The 16,193-nt window shown below is 43.5% G+C and overlaps 1 protein-coding gene across 4 annotated transcripts in view; it reads left to right on the top strand.

Annotated features, from left to right (window-relative positions):
* Positions 1 to 14,042: 14,042 nt before the first annotated feature.
* Positions 14,043 to 16,193, top strand: part of CD34 (CD34 molecule) — a 34,967-nt gene continuing 32,816 nt past the window's right edge. For 2 of the 4 annotated variants that reach the window (XM_069074751.1, XM_069074753.1), the window contains exon 1: positions 14,044 to 14,393. In XM_069074751.1, coding sequence (XP_068930852.1) covers positions 14,315 to 14,393 — 79 coding nt within the window. In that variant the 5' untranslated portion in view covers positions 14,044 to 14,314. Of the gene's footprint in view, positions 14,394 to 16,193 lie in introns of all 4 variants that reach the window. The other 2 variants (XM_069074752.1, XM_069074750.1) reach the window with 2 other exon arrangements.

Genomic DNA, 16,193 nt, shown 5'->3' with positions numbered 1-16,193 from the left:
TGCTTTTACTGTATTTACATCCAATAAAAGCCCAAAGACAATCCTTACTGCAAAGATTGGGGTTCTGGGTGAAGCAGCCCTCAAGGGATATGGGAAAAGGGAAGAACTCTCTACTAGGTGTTAGATAGAAAGTGGGGATCTAAAATGTACGTGGGAAAACCATGCCTCTCTAACTTCCTGCTCTCCCAAGGGAAGCTGGGGGAGGGAAGGCAGAACATAACTACAGGGCCCAGGGCTTTCAATTTCCCTTAACTTCCAAACTTAAGAGGAACTCTAACATTAGGTTTTCAACCTTTTCATCTTTCCTCTAATCTAAAATGAATGTAGCAATTGTGGCTCCAGAATAGATAACTTAAAATATTAACATTGATGTAGAAGGTGGGAGTGGACCCAGGTGGAAAGAAGCCAACACCAATCTTCTCCTCACCCTAATACACGTGACCTCTGGGACATTTGGTTTCTTTCCTCATTGACTTCAGTGCCTGGCCCACAGCCTTTCTCTCCTCCTCAACTCTTGCCCTCATTCTAGGGGACTTCAACATTGATATTCCCTCAAACACCCTAATCTCTAGTTTCAGTTTTCTAAATTCCCATGACCTATTCCACTACCTTGACTCTATATACAGAAATGGTCACAACCTTGATTGCCATAACCCACAAATGATCCACTTACATGTTTATGAATTCTGAAATTCCCTTATCTCATTATAATCTGTTGTCATTCTACCTCTCCCTCTGACTTGCCACTCCAAACCCTATTTTTCATCTACACCATGACCTCTAGTCCTTCAACCCTCTTTTCTTTTCCAGGCCATCATTTCTACACTAGCTACACTCTCCTCCCTTACCCATCTTGACCCCTTGGTGAGCTATTTCAACTCTACACAGTCCTCTTCTAAGTCTCTTGCCCCTAATCTTATCATCAATCTTGCCTTGCCACAAGCCTCAGCCTTCTATCATGCCTTCTACTTTCTTTGTTCTTTTTTATGTGCTGTTGGACAAAACTGGAGAAAAATCACAAAACCATGCCCATTGGGTCCACTACAAAAAATATTTTTAAACCTAATTTGAACTGAGTCCTCATTGCAGCAAGGCAATACTTTTACAACCCAGTAACAGATTCATTACACAGGTATTTTTCCAAATCTTTTTATCCCTCCTCCAACCTTTCATGACTTCCTCTCTCCTACCTTCTCAACTGGGAACCTTGCCTCATACTTCACTGAAAAAAAATGGAGGTCACTGGCCAAGAGCTCCCTCTTCTCTCCTCCTCTTCTCACACCCCTCACATACCTTTTATTACTTTTTTTTTATTTTTTGGAGAGCAATTGAGATTAAGTGACTTGCCCAAGGTCACACGGATAGTTTTTGTGTTAAGTGTCTGAGGCTGTATTTGAACTCAGGTCCTCCTGACTCCAGGGCAGTGCTCTACTCACTGCACCACCTAGCCACCCCAACTCACATACCTTTTGGAAGAATGTCCTCCTTCACCCTTGTATCACATTTAGAGCTGACCCTTCTTGCCAAGAACCCCTTTACAAGAACAAGTGATCCCATTCCATTGGGTTTTCTCCAGTAGATTGTCCTTTCTGTAATCCCCACTCTCTCACTTGTCTCCAATCTCTGCCTGTCTTGTGGCTGCTTCCCTGCTTCTGACAAACATAACCATGTTTCACTTATTCTTTAAAAAAAAACAACTCACTTGATCCATGCTAGCAATTGTGCCAACTCCTTCCTTTTGTGGCCAAACTCCTTAAAAAGAGTAACTACAATAAGTAACTCTTTTTCCTTTCTTCTCATTCTGTTCTTAATTCTCTAGAATCTGGCTTCCAACTTCATCATTTACCCACAATTATTCTCTCTAAAATTGTTAACAATCTCTTAACTGAAAAATCTAGTGTCCTTTTCTCATCCTTCATCCTTCTTGACCCCTCTGTAGTCCCTGACCCTGTCAATCAGCCTCTTCTGGTTACCCTCTTCCACCTAGGTTTTTGGAAACCAATCTCGCCTCCTTCTACTCCTACCTACCTGACTGCTCCTTCTCAGAATACTTTGTTGTATCTTCATCTAGGTCATGCCATGGGTGTTCTGTAGGGCTCCCTCCTGGGCCCTCTTCCTTCTGTTCCTGTACTATTTCACATGGTGATCTCATCAGCTCCCATGGATTCAATTATCATGTCTATTCTGCTGATTCTCAGATCTACTTATCCAGCCCTTCTCTCTCGACCTCCAGTATCCCATAGCCACCTCTCTATAAGACATCTCCACCTGAATGTTCTACAATTTTCTTAAACTCAATATTTTAAAAAATGAACTCATTACATTTCCCCCTAAACACTACCCTCTTCCTAATTTCCCTATTACTGTCAAGGACACCACCATACTCCCAGTCACCCGGGCTTGTGACCTAGGTGTCATTCTTAATTTCTTTACTCTCTCTCTCTCACTCCCCAAATACAATCTGTTGCAAAGTCCTTTTGAATCTGCCTTCATAACATCTTTCATTTATGCCCCCTTACCTCTTCTGACACTGTCACACCCTGGTATAGGTGTTTGTCAACTCATCACTTTGTTGTTGGTGTCTTTGGTCATTTCCATAGTGTCCAACTCTTCATGACCCCATTTAGGGTTTTCTTGGCAAAGATACTGGAGTGGTTTGCCATTTCCTTCTCCAGATTTTACAGATGAGGAAACTAAGGCAAACAAAGCTAAGTGACTTGCCCAGGGTCACACAACTAGTAAGTGTCTTGAGGTCACATTTGAACTCAGGTCTTCCTGACTCCAGGCCCAGTGCATCTACCTAGCTGCCCCACATCATCACCAGAATATTACGATAGCTTTTGGTGGCCTGCCTGCCACAATTCTCTCCCCACTCCAGTATGGACTCCACTCAAAAATCAACAAAGTGATCTTTCTAAAGAACAGGTCCCACCATGTCACACACACACACATTCTCTCTCTCTCTCTCTCTCTCTCTCTCTCTCTCTCTCTCTCTCTCTCTCTCTCTCTCTCTCTCTCTCTCTCTCTCTCTCTCTTTCTCTCAACAGACTCCAGTGGCTTTCTGTAACCTTCAGGATCAAATATACAATCCTCTATTTGACATTCGAAGTCCTTTACAATCTGTTTTTCTCCTTCCACCCCCTACCCACCTTTCCAGTCTTCATGCACCTTACTGTCTCTCACATATTCTGTGATACAGGGATACTGGTCTCTTCACTGCTCCTTGCACAATTCACTCCATCTTTTTACTCTGGGTATCTTCACTGGCTTTCCCCCATGCCTGTAATTCTCCTCCTTCTCACCTCTGCCTCCTGGCTTCACTGGTCAAATCTTCCCATCTAAAATCTCACCTTCAGGAGAGTGAAGGGAGAGAGGGGGAAATTTTTGGAACTCAAAATCTTATAAAAATGTTGAAAACAAAAAACTAATTAAGTAATTAAAAACAAGAAATGAGGAAAAAAGCAATTTCACAGAATACTGGGTAAATGGAATTGAGGTGAGCAGGATCAGAATAGTTTATATAATGTCAACAACACTACCTAAAGAAAAACAACTCTGAAAGAATTGAGAACTCTGGTCAAAGATATAAGAACTCTGATCAACCACATGCCCAGAAATCTATGATGAAGCACCTCCTGACACAGGGGTGATGAACTCAAGGTACAGAAAGAGACATATATTTTTGGACATGGCCGCCATGTGGGTATTTTGCTTGACTATGTTTATTTCTTTTTTACAAGGATTTTTTTTTCTTTTCTTAGTTTTTAATTGGAGGAGGTAGATTCAGAAGGGGGTTGGTGTTTAGCAATAGTGATACAAAAAAGGGGGGGAAGCATCAAAAACAGTCTTTCCAAATGCACATTAGAGAATAGAAAGAAGTTCAGAAGAAGACAGTTTTGAAAGGAAAATTTGGAAGTAATTTATTATATGCTTTTTAAAAAAGCAAGCAGTATGAGATATTTACAGTTTCATAAAGAATCTCCTTTTTTGTGTTCTGTTTTGTGCATGGAAGTGCTGTTTTTTTGGTCTTCAAAGTCAGTGTAAAAAAATATAAAATTACAACAAATGAATGAAATTATAAGATTCACTTCAGAGAGTTGTTGTAATGAGAAAATATATAAAGCATTTGACAAACCTAAAAAAATATAAATAAAATCTCACCTGCAAAAATGGGGCAGCTAGGAGGCACAGTGAATAGAACACTGTCCCTGGAGTCAGGAGGACCTGAGTTCAAATCCTACCTCAGGATTTAACACTAGCCATGTGACCTTGGACAAGTCACTTAACCCTAATTTCCTCCTAATTTCCAAGCCTTCCCCGCTCCAAAAAGCAAAAAAAAAAAAAAGTCTATTTTTGAGGGGGAAAGGTAGGGAAATTGGGGGTAAGTGACTTGCTCAGGTCCTCCTGACTCCAGGGCCAGTGCTTTATTCACTGCACCACCTTGATCTCCCTTAATGCTAGTACAGTACCTTCCCTCTGCTGATTAGCTCTAATTTATAGAGTTTGTTTGCACATACTTGCATATTGTCTCCCCAAATAGACTGAGCTCCTTGAAAGTAGGTATTGTCTTTGGCCTTTCTTTGTATCCCCAATACTTAGCATCGTGCTAGGAACACAGTACCAACGCTAAATAAATGCTTGTTTAGTTCACTGACACAACAAATCTAATCTGCTCTCCTCCACAGGGTCTGGAGCCTGTCTTCATCTCCAGTCTTGGCTAAGCAGTCTCATTACTAGAAACTTAAGTTTTTCCTTAGTATACTATGGAAATGCATGAAATGAAAATGCTCCACTGGAGGCGGCTAGATGGTGCAGTGAGTAGAGCTCCGGGCCCTGGAGCCAGGAGGACCTGAGTTCGGATCCAGCCTCAGACACTTAACACTTACTAGTTGTGTGACCTTGGGCAAGTCACTTAACCCCAATTGCCCTCCAAAAAGCAAAAAAAAAAATGCTCTACTGGAAGTTTCTGGCCCCACTGCTCACAGACCACACTGATCTCAGATAAATCACCTGGGAACTCCAGTTTGTTACTTTCTCCCCTCTCCTTAGAAAGTCTCATTCCCCAGGCAATCTGGGAGGTCCAAGACAAGAAAGATATTTTGCACCCATTGCCCCAACCCACTACATCTTCCCCCATGGTTTCCCTTAAAATACATACACAGAATGTGAAATATCTTTACAAGGGACCTTTCTTTATGCACTCACAGGGGGAAAGATGGTGAGGCTTGAGGGAATTTATAAAGTACGAAGCCCTGGCACTTGCAGCCCCCCTCCTCCCTTTGTGCTCCCTTACTCTGAAGTTACATTTCCTCTCTACTCCTTCTAGGTTTCCTATGTTTTCAATCAATCTATCAATCAATCAGCAAGCAATGCGTTAAGCTCCAAATGCATGCCAGGCCACGTTCTAGATACTGGGAACACAATGATAAAAAAAGAAAAACAAAATGAAACAACCCCTATTCTGAAGGAGTAAAAGCTATATTTCTGTTGCACAAAATGCCGTGCACCCACACGAGTAAATTCAAAATAAACACAAGGTAGTTAAGTCTTTGGTGGTTAGAGAGGGAGATGGGGACAGACTCCTGTAGAAAGTGGTACTTGAAGGAAGTGAGGGCTTCCTTCCATGAGGAAGAGGAAAGGAGGGAATGGATTCCAAGCATATGAGATGGTCCATACAAAGGCACATAGACAGGAAATGGAGGGGGGCATCATATGTGCTGGTGTGAGGGGCAGAGATAAGATCATGTGGTCAGACTGGACAGCGTGGAAAGGTAAAATACAATAAAACTGGAAAGATAGGTTGGGTCCAGGTTGTGAAGGGATTCCAAACATAGTTCATATTTTATGTTAGAATCAATAGGGATTCACTGGAGTTAACTGACCAGAAGAGTGACATGGTCAGATCTGTGTTTGAAGATCAGTTTAGTAGCGCTGTGTAGGAAGTAATGGAGTGGTGGGATCTGTGGCAGGGAGACCCGGTAGGAGGCCAGAGTCACCGGCCAGGTGTGAGGTGACCGAGGTCTGAAATATGACTGCTGGCTCATCCTTGGGCAGCTCACCACTCTGGAGGGCAGCTTCCAGTGGGTAGAAAGAAGGGGTCACACCTAAAAGATGTTGTGGAGTCTAGTAGAAACTGCAATATTTGGCAACTGATTAGATACACTTTCTAAACACCCTCTCCTCCCACCCACTCTCTTACAAATAGCCTAAGGGATCTGATGCTGCCTTTTAAAATTCATTCAAACTAATGTGTTGATTTTGTTTCTTAAGACTCTTGTATCTAGTTTAGGGGAATAAAAGGCTTTTCCCCCCACTATGTAACAGTTTCATTAAACTGAGAACAGGTGGGGGAAAGCTTAGGAAAAACCCTAGGGGGCCTCCACGGGCCTGAAAATTCATTCAAGCAAAGATTGACCCTTAATACAAACCCACTTTAGTCATTTTCTTTAGTGCCTAGAAGGCTATGGGTCACATGGAAAGCCAAGTTTCCAGATCTCCTTTCTCTCCTCCTCCCTCTCTTATTTCTTCTCGAATTCTCCTCCCCACGGCCAATGAGCAATGCAGAGCTCACTTTGGGATGCCTTTCTTTCCTGCCTATTTCCATATACATATTTAGTGAAATGGAATGAACAATGGTCTCCCCATTGTTGGTGGTGGTGGTGGTGAGGGTGGTGGTAGTCCTTCCTTCTCCAAGGGGAGTGTGACATCAGGGAGGTGAGGCCAAGACAAGAAAATGAATTGGATTGAAGTGAGGCCCGGGCTGTGCAAAGTCACCAGCCTCACTCTCTCCTCTGGAGCCCTCTGGGTCCAGTGGCCAGGTAGAGCCCCTAGGATAATGGATTTCGAGTTGAAAGAGATCTTAGAAAGCAGAGAGTTCCAATTTTTAATTCTGCAGATGAAGAAAGAGGTTACAGAGAGGTTAAAGGATCTGCCCAGGGTTATACAGCTAGTAAGTGTCAGAAATAAGATTTGAACCAGCTCTTCCTAACTCCAAGTCCACTGTTCTTGTTTTAGTTGTTTTTTTCAGTCATGTTTGACTTTCTGTGGATACACAGTGGACACAGTGAATGGAGCATTAGCACTGGAGTCAGGGGGACCTGAGTTCAAATCCAGCCTCAGATACTTACTAGGTATATGATTTAACCTCAATTATGTTAAAAAAAAACAAAAACCCAAACAATCATGTGGGGTTTTCTTGACAAAGATACCGGAGTGGTTTTCCATTTCCTTCTCCAGTTCATTTTACAGATGGGGAAACTGAGGTCAACAGGGTTAATTGAATTCCCCAGGGTCACACAGCTAGTAAGTATCTGAAGCCAGTTTGAACTCAGGAAAAGGAGTCTTCCTTGGGGCAGCTAGGTGGCACAGTGAGTAGAGCACAGGGCCCTGAAGTCAGGAGGATCTGAGTTCAAATCCAGCCTCAGACACTTAACTAGCCGTGTGACCTTGGGCAAGTCACTTAACCACAATTGCCCCTCCAAAAAAAAAAGACTCTTCCTGACCCCAGACCACTAGTGTCCACTGTGACACTAGCTGCCTGTTCATCTGCTCATAAGCTAAAGTTTTCTGTACCTCAGAATCTTCCCTACCACTGTGCTGTCTGGACCTTGGGGAACTGTTATTTGACCTATCCCTTAAGGGGCATCCCCTAGGGCAGGGGTGGGAACCTTTGGCCTCGAAGCCACATGTGGCCTTCTAGGTTTTGGGGTACTGCCTTTTGACCGAGTCTTGAGTTTTACAGAACAAAGCATTTTATTAAGGGGCTTTATTCTGTGAAGTTCAGACTCAGTCAAAGGGCTGCACTTTGTAATGGGAATGTAAATTTGTAAGATCTTCCCTGCCCCTAGGCTAAAGTGCACCTGGAGCCTGGGGTGGGAGGCTTGTTTTTCAGTAGATACTTCTTGATTGGCCAGTGAGTCAATAAGGTTGTTACATTCTCTGAGCCAGGAGAAGGCTATTATAAGCCCTGATGTGTAGCTTTGTTTTGGGGCTCACTTTGAGAAGTGTTCTGTGATTTGATCTGGATTCTGGGAAGCCATTGTCCAGAGGCCCCCGGCTTTCAAACCCAGATGTTGAAACCCAGATGTTGATTGGGTATGGATGTAATGGTTGGACAGTTTGAAATCTGTCTACTTGATCTGTTTCTGTCTTGATAATTCTGTCTGTATATTCTGAAGTTCGGGGTGCTGACCTCTTTCCCCTGAACTAGGTAACCGATACATGTTTGACTGATTAAAGTAAGCTTGTTAACCCATTTTGAGTTGCTTTCCTTTATCAAAGCAGATCCACGAACCTGTGTGAGCAGCCACCCTGGGGACGCTGGGGTGCTTGCTGCTATACACTTGCAGACCTGGAGGCCACAGGTTCCCCACCCCTGCCCTAGGCCTTGTCATCTGAACCACCACCATAGCCTTAGGATGTTCAGGCCTTTCTATCAGCCATATAGCTGGGCTCCATTGGATGCATGGTCTCCCACAGCTAGAATGTGAGTGTCTTGTCTCAACTTTTCTGTTTGTATCCCGGTGTTATTACAGAGCTTGGCCCATAGGAAACATTTGACAAATGCTTTTTCATTCAGTTGGTCCTGGCAATTCTTGTATTCAAAACCCAGTTGCTAACACTACAGCTGACCATGATCCCTGTTACTTTCTGCATCACTTGTAATTTTGATTCTTTCAAGAGGGTTAGTGTTCCATGATTAACAGCCAAATAGCAAGAATAAAGGAACACTTATTAAGGGCCTAAGAAGTTGAGAAGGAGAAAAAATATAGTGATCCAGGTACCAAAATCATTGAAGAAAGAAGAGAACTGGAAATCAGTGGACAACAACTACCAGAATTTTAAGTAGATGGTAGATATGGATTGAATGAAGGTGAAAGGAGGAGAGATTGTTGAGTCAAGGTGATACAGGGAGCTTATCATTCCACTTTCTGATAATATGTTGCTTGGCAGTTGCTTATTTTTCCCCCTAATGGCAAGCATAAAAGTGGTTCACACCTTGTTTAGGCTATTGAATTAACACCTTGTTTCAGTCTTTTAAGAAACAGAATGTGTGAACTCCACAACTTGTGAACTCCTGGGGAGGAGCTAAAGACTATATGAGGAGAGCTCCAGGGCTAGAGACAGCAGGAGCTGAAAAGAGGATTCTTGTGGTGTCAGAGTCAAGGGGAATACTTGTGGTATTCTGGCACTCTGTTTCTCCGCTCTGTCTGTGTTGATGTTTGTTTGTGATACTTTGTACAGAAGCCATAGGACCTTACTGGAAGCCCTGAAAGAGGATTTTCAGGTTATATGTTTACTAAAGTCCTGGAGGAGGGTTTTGGAGGTCCTGGGACTTTACTGATGATTTGTACTGACTTCTTGGACCTTGTTTGTGGGTCAGTGTTGATTTCTATATTAATGATTAGTGCTGAGTTCTCAGATCTTGTTGGTGGGTCTGAGTTGATTTCACAGGCAGATAGTTAATTGATGATGGTGCCAGCAATGTGAATGAATATTATTGTGGCTCTGTTAAGTTTTGTCTTCCCAGAAACAGGACTGAAGGACTTGAGGTGGAATGGACACTGTGAACTTCAATATGAAACAGGAACTGGACAAAGAAGTGGATGAGGAGCTGGACAAAGAACTGGGAGCTGTCTGCCTTTGAACCTGAATGACAGTTGGAGCTGGGACCATGGAAGAGGAACCATGGAAGCCGAGAGCCAGCCTCAAGTCAAGCTGAAAGACTACTTGGTTACTGTATACTGACTGAGAAGATTATGATTTACTGTGACCTAGGAGTGGATGGCCTGTGTATTTTCCACTACCCCTTAAGAAAATATTGAGTAGTGACTGATGATTGAATAGTGACTGATTTGTAAGTTAGTGTGCCCCATGAGTAGAGAACTTTCACTATTGTATTTTGTGACCCTTAAGGAGGCAAGTCTCCTTAAGGATGATTGAATGATTGAGTTACTAAGTGATTAATTGGCTAAATGATTAAACTTTGTTCAAAACTGTGTGACCATTGTGGTGAAAAACTATGTGGCCATTTTCTGTGATAAGTTGTTGTGAATGCTGTATTTTGATTATTTTTGATAAGTTGTAACATTGTGAATGCTGTACCTTGATAACTGTGAATGTTTTGTTTTGATTTGTTATTGAATAGAGTGTTCACTACACTGTGTAATCAGAACCTTAAAAGCTGTTCACAGTAGCTTTGTCTATAAAGCTGCTTGTGCTTGGCTTTATACCTCCCTATATTATGTGTGAATAATTTTGAAATTTCTACCCATTGTTCCTAGCTCGGTCATCTGAAATTATACAGAACAAATTCTAAACCCCCTTCCAATGGCAGTTCTCCTTCTAATCTAAAACATCTCTAGTTTCTTCCAACTCACCTTCAGTTGCATGACTTTGAGATCCTTCACCATCATTGTTGCCCTTCCATGAAAGCTCTCAATTCTCAATATCCTTCCTAAAATGTGGTGCCCAGGACAGAACACAACATTTTGGCTACTGTCTGACCAGAGCAGAGTACAATGTTGATAGCCCTAACATCTTCATAGGTCCTGGATATTATCCCTCTCTTAATGATGACTAATATTGTTTTGGGTTTTGTAACTGCCATGTTATGCTGTTAGCTCATATTGACCTTGAAATTGACTAAAATCCCTACTTTTTTTTTCTTTTTGGAGGGCAGTTGGGGTTAAGTGACTTGCCCAAAGTCACATGGCTAGTGTGTCAAGTGTCCGAGGCCGGATTTGAACTCAGGTTCTCCCGACTCCAGGGCCAGTGCACTATTCACTACACCACCTAGCCACCCCTAAAATCCCTACATTTTTAAGACAAAATATTGTATAAGCATCTTCCCCATCCTTACTTATAAAATTGATTTTCGTCTTTGTTCCCATTAAATTTCATCTTATTAGATTCATTTCAATGTTATAGCCTGTCAAGCTCTTTTTGAATCCTGCCATTTCCATGAATTAGCCTTCCCTTTCAGGCTCTGCCATCTGCAAACTTGATAAGCATGCCATATTTGCCTTTACCCAAATCATTGATAAAAATATTAAACAGCACATGGCCAGAGACACATGAGCACTCCACTGAAAACCTCTCTCCAAGTTGGTGTTGAGTCGTATAAATGGCAATCTTTGGATCTAATCATCCAACCAGTTCTAAATCTACCTAATTGTACTATCATCTAGCATACATTTCTCCTCTTTTTACAAGAATGGCATGAGTAACTATGACTGATATATCTTTTTCTCTTTTCAGCTCCAGACTCACATCTCCAAGTGCTTACAGGATGGTGCTATCTTGATCTCTTATAAGCAACTCATATACAATGTGTCCCAAACCAAATTTACTATATTTCCGAGTAAAACTGTTCCTTATTCAGAATTTGCTACTTTATTATCATCTATAGCACCACCATCAATCCAGTCTTCTATGTCCAAAACCCCAGGGCTATCTTTGTCCCCTTCCCTTTAGCATCTATATCCAATCCAAGATGCCAAGGTCATCCATTGTATCCCAGGCCATTGTCGTTCATCTTGACTTTTGTCTTGCCACTAGACTTTAATGACTCTGGAAGATAAGCAAAGGCTGATAACTTTGTGCAACTCTAATTTTTACTTAAATCCAGTTCACATATAAGTCAAGACATCACCCATCATGTCTTGATGTCACCAGTCCTCTTCAGAAATGAAGGACAAACAATAACAACAATATCCAATCAACTATTGAATTCTTTCTAGTGAACTTCTGCTGTAATATTTCTGCATATATATGAGTATGCAGAATATATGTGTGTACATATATGTATATATTTTATATATAAATATATATGCATTATTTATATATGCATATATAGAAATAATCACTGTTAACTTTATTACCATCCTCCTGGGATATGGAAACAGCCTCTACCATCTACCTTTTCAATCTATTTTTCACACTGCAAGAATATTTTTCCTTATGCATAGATGTAATCATGTCACCATTCTGATTTTTAAAAAAATCTTCAATGGTGGGGTGGCTAGGTGGTGCAGTGAATAGAGCACCGGCCCTGGAGTCAGGAGGACCTGAGTTCAAATGTGGCCTCAGACACTTGACACAAAAACTAGCCTTGTGACCTTGGGCAAGTCACTTAACCCCAATTGCCCTCCAAAAAACAAAAACAAAAAAAATTCAATGGCTCCCTATTGCCTATCAAATAAAGTTCAAACTCTTTTGCCTGGCATCCAAGATCACCCACAAACCAGTGCCACACTACCTTTCCACCCTTATTTCATATCATTCTCCTCCTCATACCTTAAGTCAAATGCCCCCTCCTCCCAATATTCTCTCTCCCAACTCCATGTATTTTTTCCATGTGTTTCCCATGCAGAGAATAATCTTTCTTTTTTCACCTTTTGAATGTCTGCTCATCCTTTAAAGTTGAACTCAAATGACACTTCCTTCATATAACTTTCCTTGACCGATTCCAAGTAGATAATGATATACCTGCTCATAAAGCACTTTGTTCTTTAATATATCTTTTTCAGACAAACTAGTGTATAATATGCCTTTCCCACTTGTACTTATAAAGCTGCAACTGTAGTTTTGTTTTTTTTTTGCTTTTTGGAGGGCAATTGGGGTTAAGTGACTTGCCCAAGGTCACACGGCTAGTTTTTGTGTTAAGTGTCTAAGGCCACATTTGAACTCAGGTCCTCCTGACTCAAGGGCTGGTTCTCTATTCACTGCGCCACCTAGCCACCCGAAACTACAGTTTTCTGAATATCTAATGTAGTTAGTGTCTTATTTCCCTCCTAGATTGTAAAGCCCAGGAGGGTAGGCTAAGGTAATATAAAATACTCTGGGGACCTGAGTTCAAATGTAGACTCTGCTTTTCCTTTTGTGGCCTTGGGAAAATAACAGTCTCTCTGGTCCTCAGTTTTCTCATCTGTAAAATGAGGGGGTTGGGCAAAGATCACCCCTAAGGGCTCTTAGAATTCTAAATCCCATGGGTTTTTCTATACCTTGATCTTGCTTATCGAAGAGTAACCAATAAGCATCGGTTAATCAACAAGCATTTATCAAACTCCTACTATATGCCAGGCTTTATATCAGGCAGTAGGGTTACAAATGCAAAGAATAAAACAAGCCCTATTCTCAAATCTCACATCTTTGCATTGTCAATGCCTCACACAGAGTAAAGAATGCTTATGGAATTCGAGAAAAGTGTTGTAAACTTTATGCTGCCAAAACGATGAGCATTACATATCTGACATAGTAAGGAGGTAATGCTTTGGACTTAGGACAGTTACTAGCTGTACCATCATTGTACCGCTCTCAGATTCAGCTTCCTCATCTGTAAAATGGGGATAATAATCTATTTCACAAGGTTGTTAGGAGAATCAAATGAAATAATATTTATAAAGTGCTTTGCACACTGTAAAATTCCATAGAAATGTTAGGTTTTTATAGGCAATGAATATTTATGAATGAGATACAAAGAGACAGGCCCTTCTCTCAAGGAGCTCACAGCATAATGAGGGAGAAAACATGAAAACAATTATGTGTAAACAAGATCTATACAGGATAAATTGGGGAGAGTCTCTGAGGGAAGGTACTGACATGAAGGGGGACTGGAAAAAGCTGCTCCTAGAAGACCTGCTTTTATCTAATGTATTGACTCTGCTTTGACGCAATATGACTACTACATATCTGACTCCCCTCCAGGATTATAAACTCCTTGAAGGCAGGAAGTCATTGTTTCTTCAGACTTGTTACCCCTCACTGTGCTTAACCCTTGCAACCTGTAATAAACTCTATGTGGTGAATTGGGTTGGTTGCTTGTGCTGTATGATCTTAAAAAAAAATCATAAGGACATCGCTCAGGCCTTGGGTCTACCTGCCTAGGAAGAGGACTTTGGGGGGCAGGGTGAAGGAGGGGATGTGCCTGAAGAGGAACATAAGAGTTAAAAGGAACGTGGTAACCAATCCTTCAGAGCCCAAGGAAGAAGGGTCATTGAGTCTATATAAAGCTGGAAGAAGCGTCCCATGGTCAAACTCTACGTTCAAAACAGCCACTCTTATCCCTGCTGTGCATAGAGCGGCCACCCCCATCCGACGCCTACACCCCCTCCCACTCTTAGACTGACCTGGGAAGCCCACGGAAACCGCGAAGGAGCCCGGGCAGGCCCAGCCCAGAGTCAAAAGAAGGAGGGGGGAGGGGGGAAAAGCCAATATCTTCCACCCCCGGCGGAGGGGGCGGGAAGCCGAGAGCTGCGGGAGCGGGGCAGCTTGTTGGACTTTGTGCAGCTGCTGGGAGAGCGGAGCTGCAAGGATGCTGCTCCCGAAAAGCTGGCGCGCGGGGCTGCGGCTGCAGCTTTGGACGACCCTGATCTGTTTGCTGAGTTTGCTGTGTGAGTCGGGGGCACCTGGGCGCAGGACCAAGAGCGCATAGCCTTGCGGCGAAGGGGAGGAAGCTTAGGGAGAGGTTTGGAGGGGCTGCAGGCGGGGTTACCGAGAGATACCGATCCTCCCCAACAGCGCACCTCTGTCTTCTGGGAGAGCTGGTTGCTGTTCTAGACTCGGGCAAGGCTCGAAGGGAGGAAATTCTAACGGGAATTTATTGGAGCGGAACGCGGTCGGGACAAAACTGCTTCTGGGAGTTAGCTGCATGTGGTGGGATGGAAGATGATCAGATCTTAGTGGGTGCGTGGGGTGTTTGTGTGTGTGCGTGCGTGTGTGTGTGTGTGTGTGTGTGTGTGTGTGTGTGTGTGTGTGTGTGTGTTAAGGCTGGGGGAGGCATTGGAGTGGGGAGTTGGGGCTGCCCTAGGATCGTGCTTTGGAAATGCTAGCCAAATCTGTTCAGTGCCAAAGGAGGGCGGGGAGTGGGGGGCCGCGGAGCTACCCGCCTAGCCAGAGGGTCTTTAGCGCCAGGGGTTCCTTGGGGTCTGGGAGGGAGATTATTGGCCCCCACCTCCAAGGACTGTCTGAATCAAGATTGGAGACTGGAAAGGGGTGGTGGCTGTAACTGTGGTGTGTGGGAGGTGGCCGCAGGCTTTCAGTGTGGGTGGCAGAGTTAGGTGACCAGTGAAGAGTTTGGAACCAAGAACAGACACTTTTAATGCTGTTCTAAAATACCACCCACAAAAGTCTCCCTGTCTCATAGCAGGGCCTTGTGCCTAGTAGGTGTTAAATATTTGTATTTGTTTCTGCCTGGACGGCAGACCCATTCTCCTGCGCCCCTCTCCATCTTGAATACTCCAAGGGTTAGAGCCGTGTGAAGTTTCTTCTACCTCTGCCGATGACTTCACTCAAGGCCCCTTAAATTCTCAGTGTCTCTCGTCTCTCCTGGTCCAACACCTCTACTCCCCACCCGGCGTCCCGATTTTCCATTCTTTCTGCCTTTCCTCCAGACCCGGCTACAAACTCCACATCCAACGCTCTGAAACCCGCAGCCCTCAGGCCTCCTGAAAGCCTCATTGGCTCTGCTCACAGGGTCCCACCCAGTTGGAAAGAAAGCAGCTCTGGGTCGGGGTGGTGGTGAATGCTCCAGGGTGTGGTCATAGCAGACCCCCAGCCATCGACTTATTCCCCCCCCCCCCCCCCCGGTGGTGGTAGTGGTGGTGGTGACACGGGAGGGGGTGTGTGTCAGAAACCTTGGAACAGAGTTAGCTCCTCTAGGTGTTAAGCCCCACAGTCACCGAGAGAGAAGGAGTTGGCCGGGAGCTCGGATTCCAAACGGATGCTTGGTTCTGCTTTGGCTCAGCTGCTTTGAATGATCTGATGCTGGGACTTCGTCCCAAGCCAGCCTTGTTTTTACTTAGCGTATCCCTGCCTTACTATGGTTAAGGCTCCTTAATAAAAGAATTTTTCTATGAAGTTTGGATTCAGTCAAAGGGCAGCACTTGAGGCCGCAGTTTCACCACCCCTGGAAGGGGAACCTAGGGTACGTGAGCATGGCTGTACCACATGTTGCAGAGAGAAGGAGGAGAGAGACAGAGAGAGACAGAGAGAGAGAGAGAGAGAGAGAGAGAGAGAGAGAGAGAGAGAGAGAGAGAGAGAGAGAGAGAGAGAGAGAGAGAGAGAGAGAGAGAGAGAGAGAGAGAGAGAGAGAGAGAGAGAGAGAGAGAGAGAGACAGAGAGAGAGAGAGACAGAGAGAGAGAGAGAGAGAGAGAGAGAGAGAGAGAGACAGAGAGAGAGACACAGAGAGAGA

Source organism: Petaurus breviceps, unplaced genomic scaffold (genome assembly GCF_028583685.1).
Source record: "Petaurus breviceps papuanus isolate PSGF00001 unplaced genomic scaffold, PetGlider_PUasm1.0 90895, whole genome shotgun sequence".
NCBI classification, from domain to species: Eukaryota; Metazoa; Chordata; class Mammalia; order Diprotodontia; family Petauridae; genus Petaurus; species Petaurus breviceps.
The sequence above is the reverse complement of the archived record's forward strand: the minus strand, read 5'-3'. Positions and strand labels throughout refer to the sequence as shown.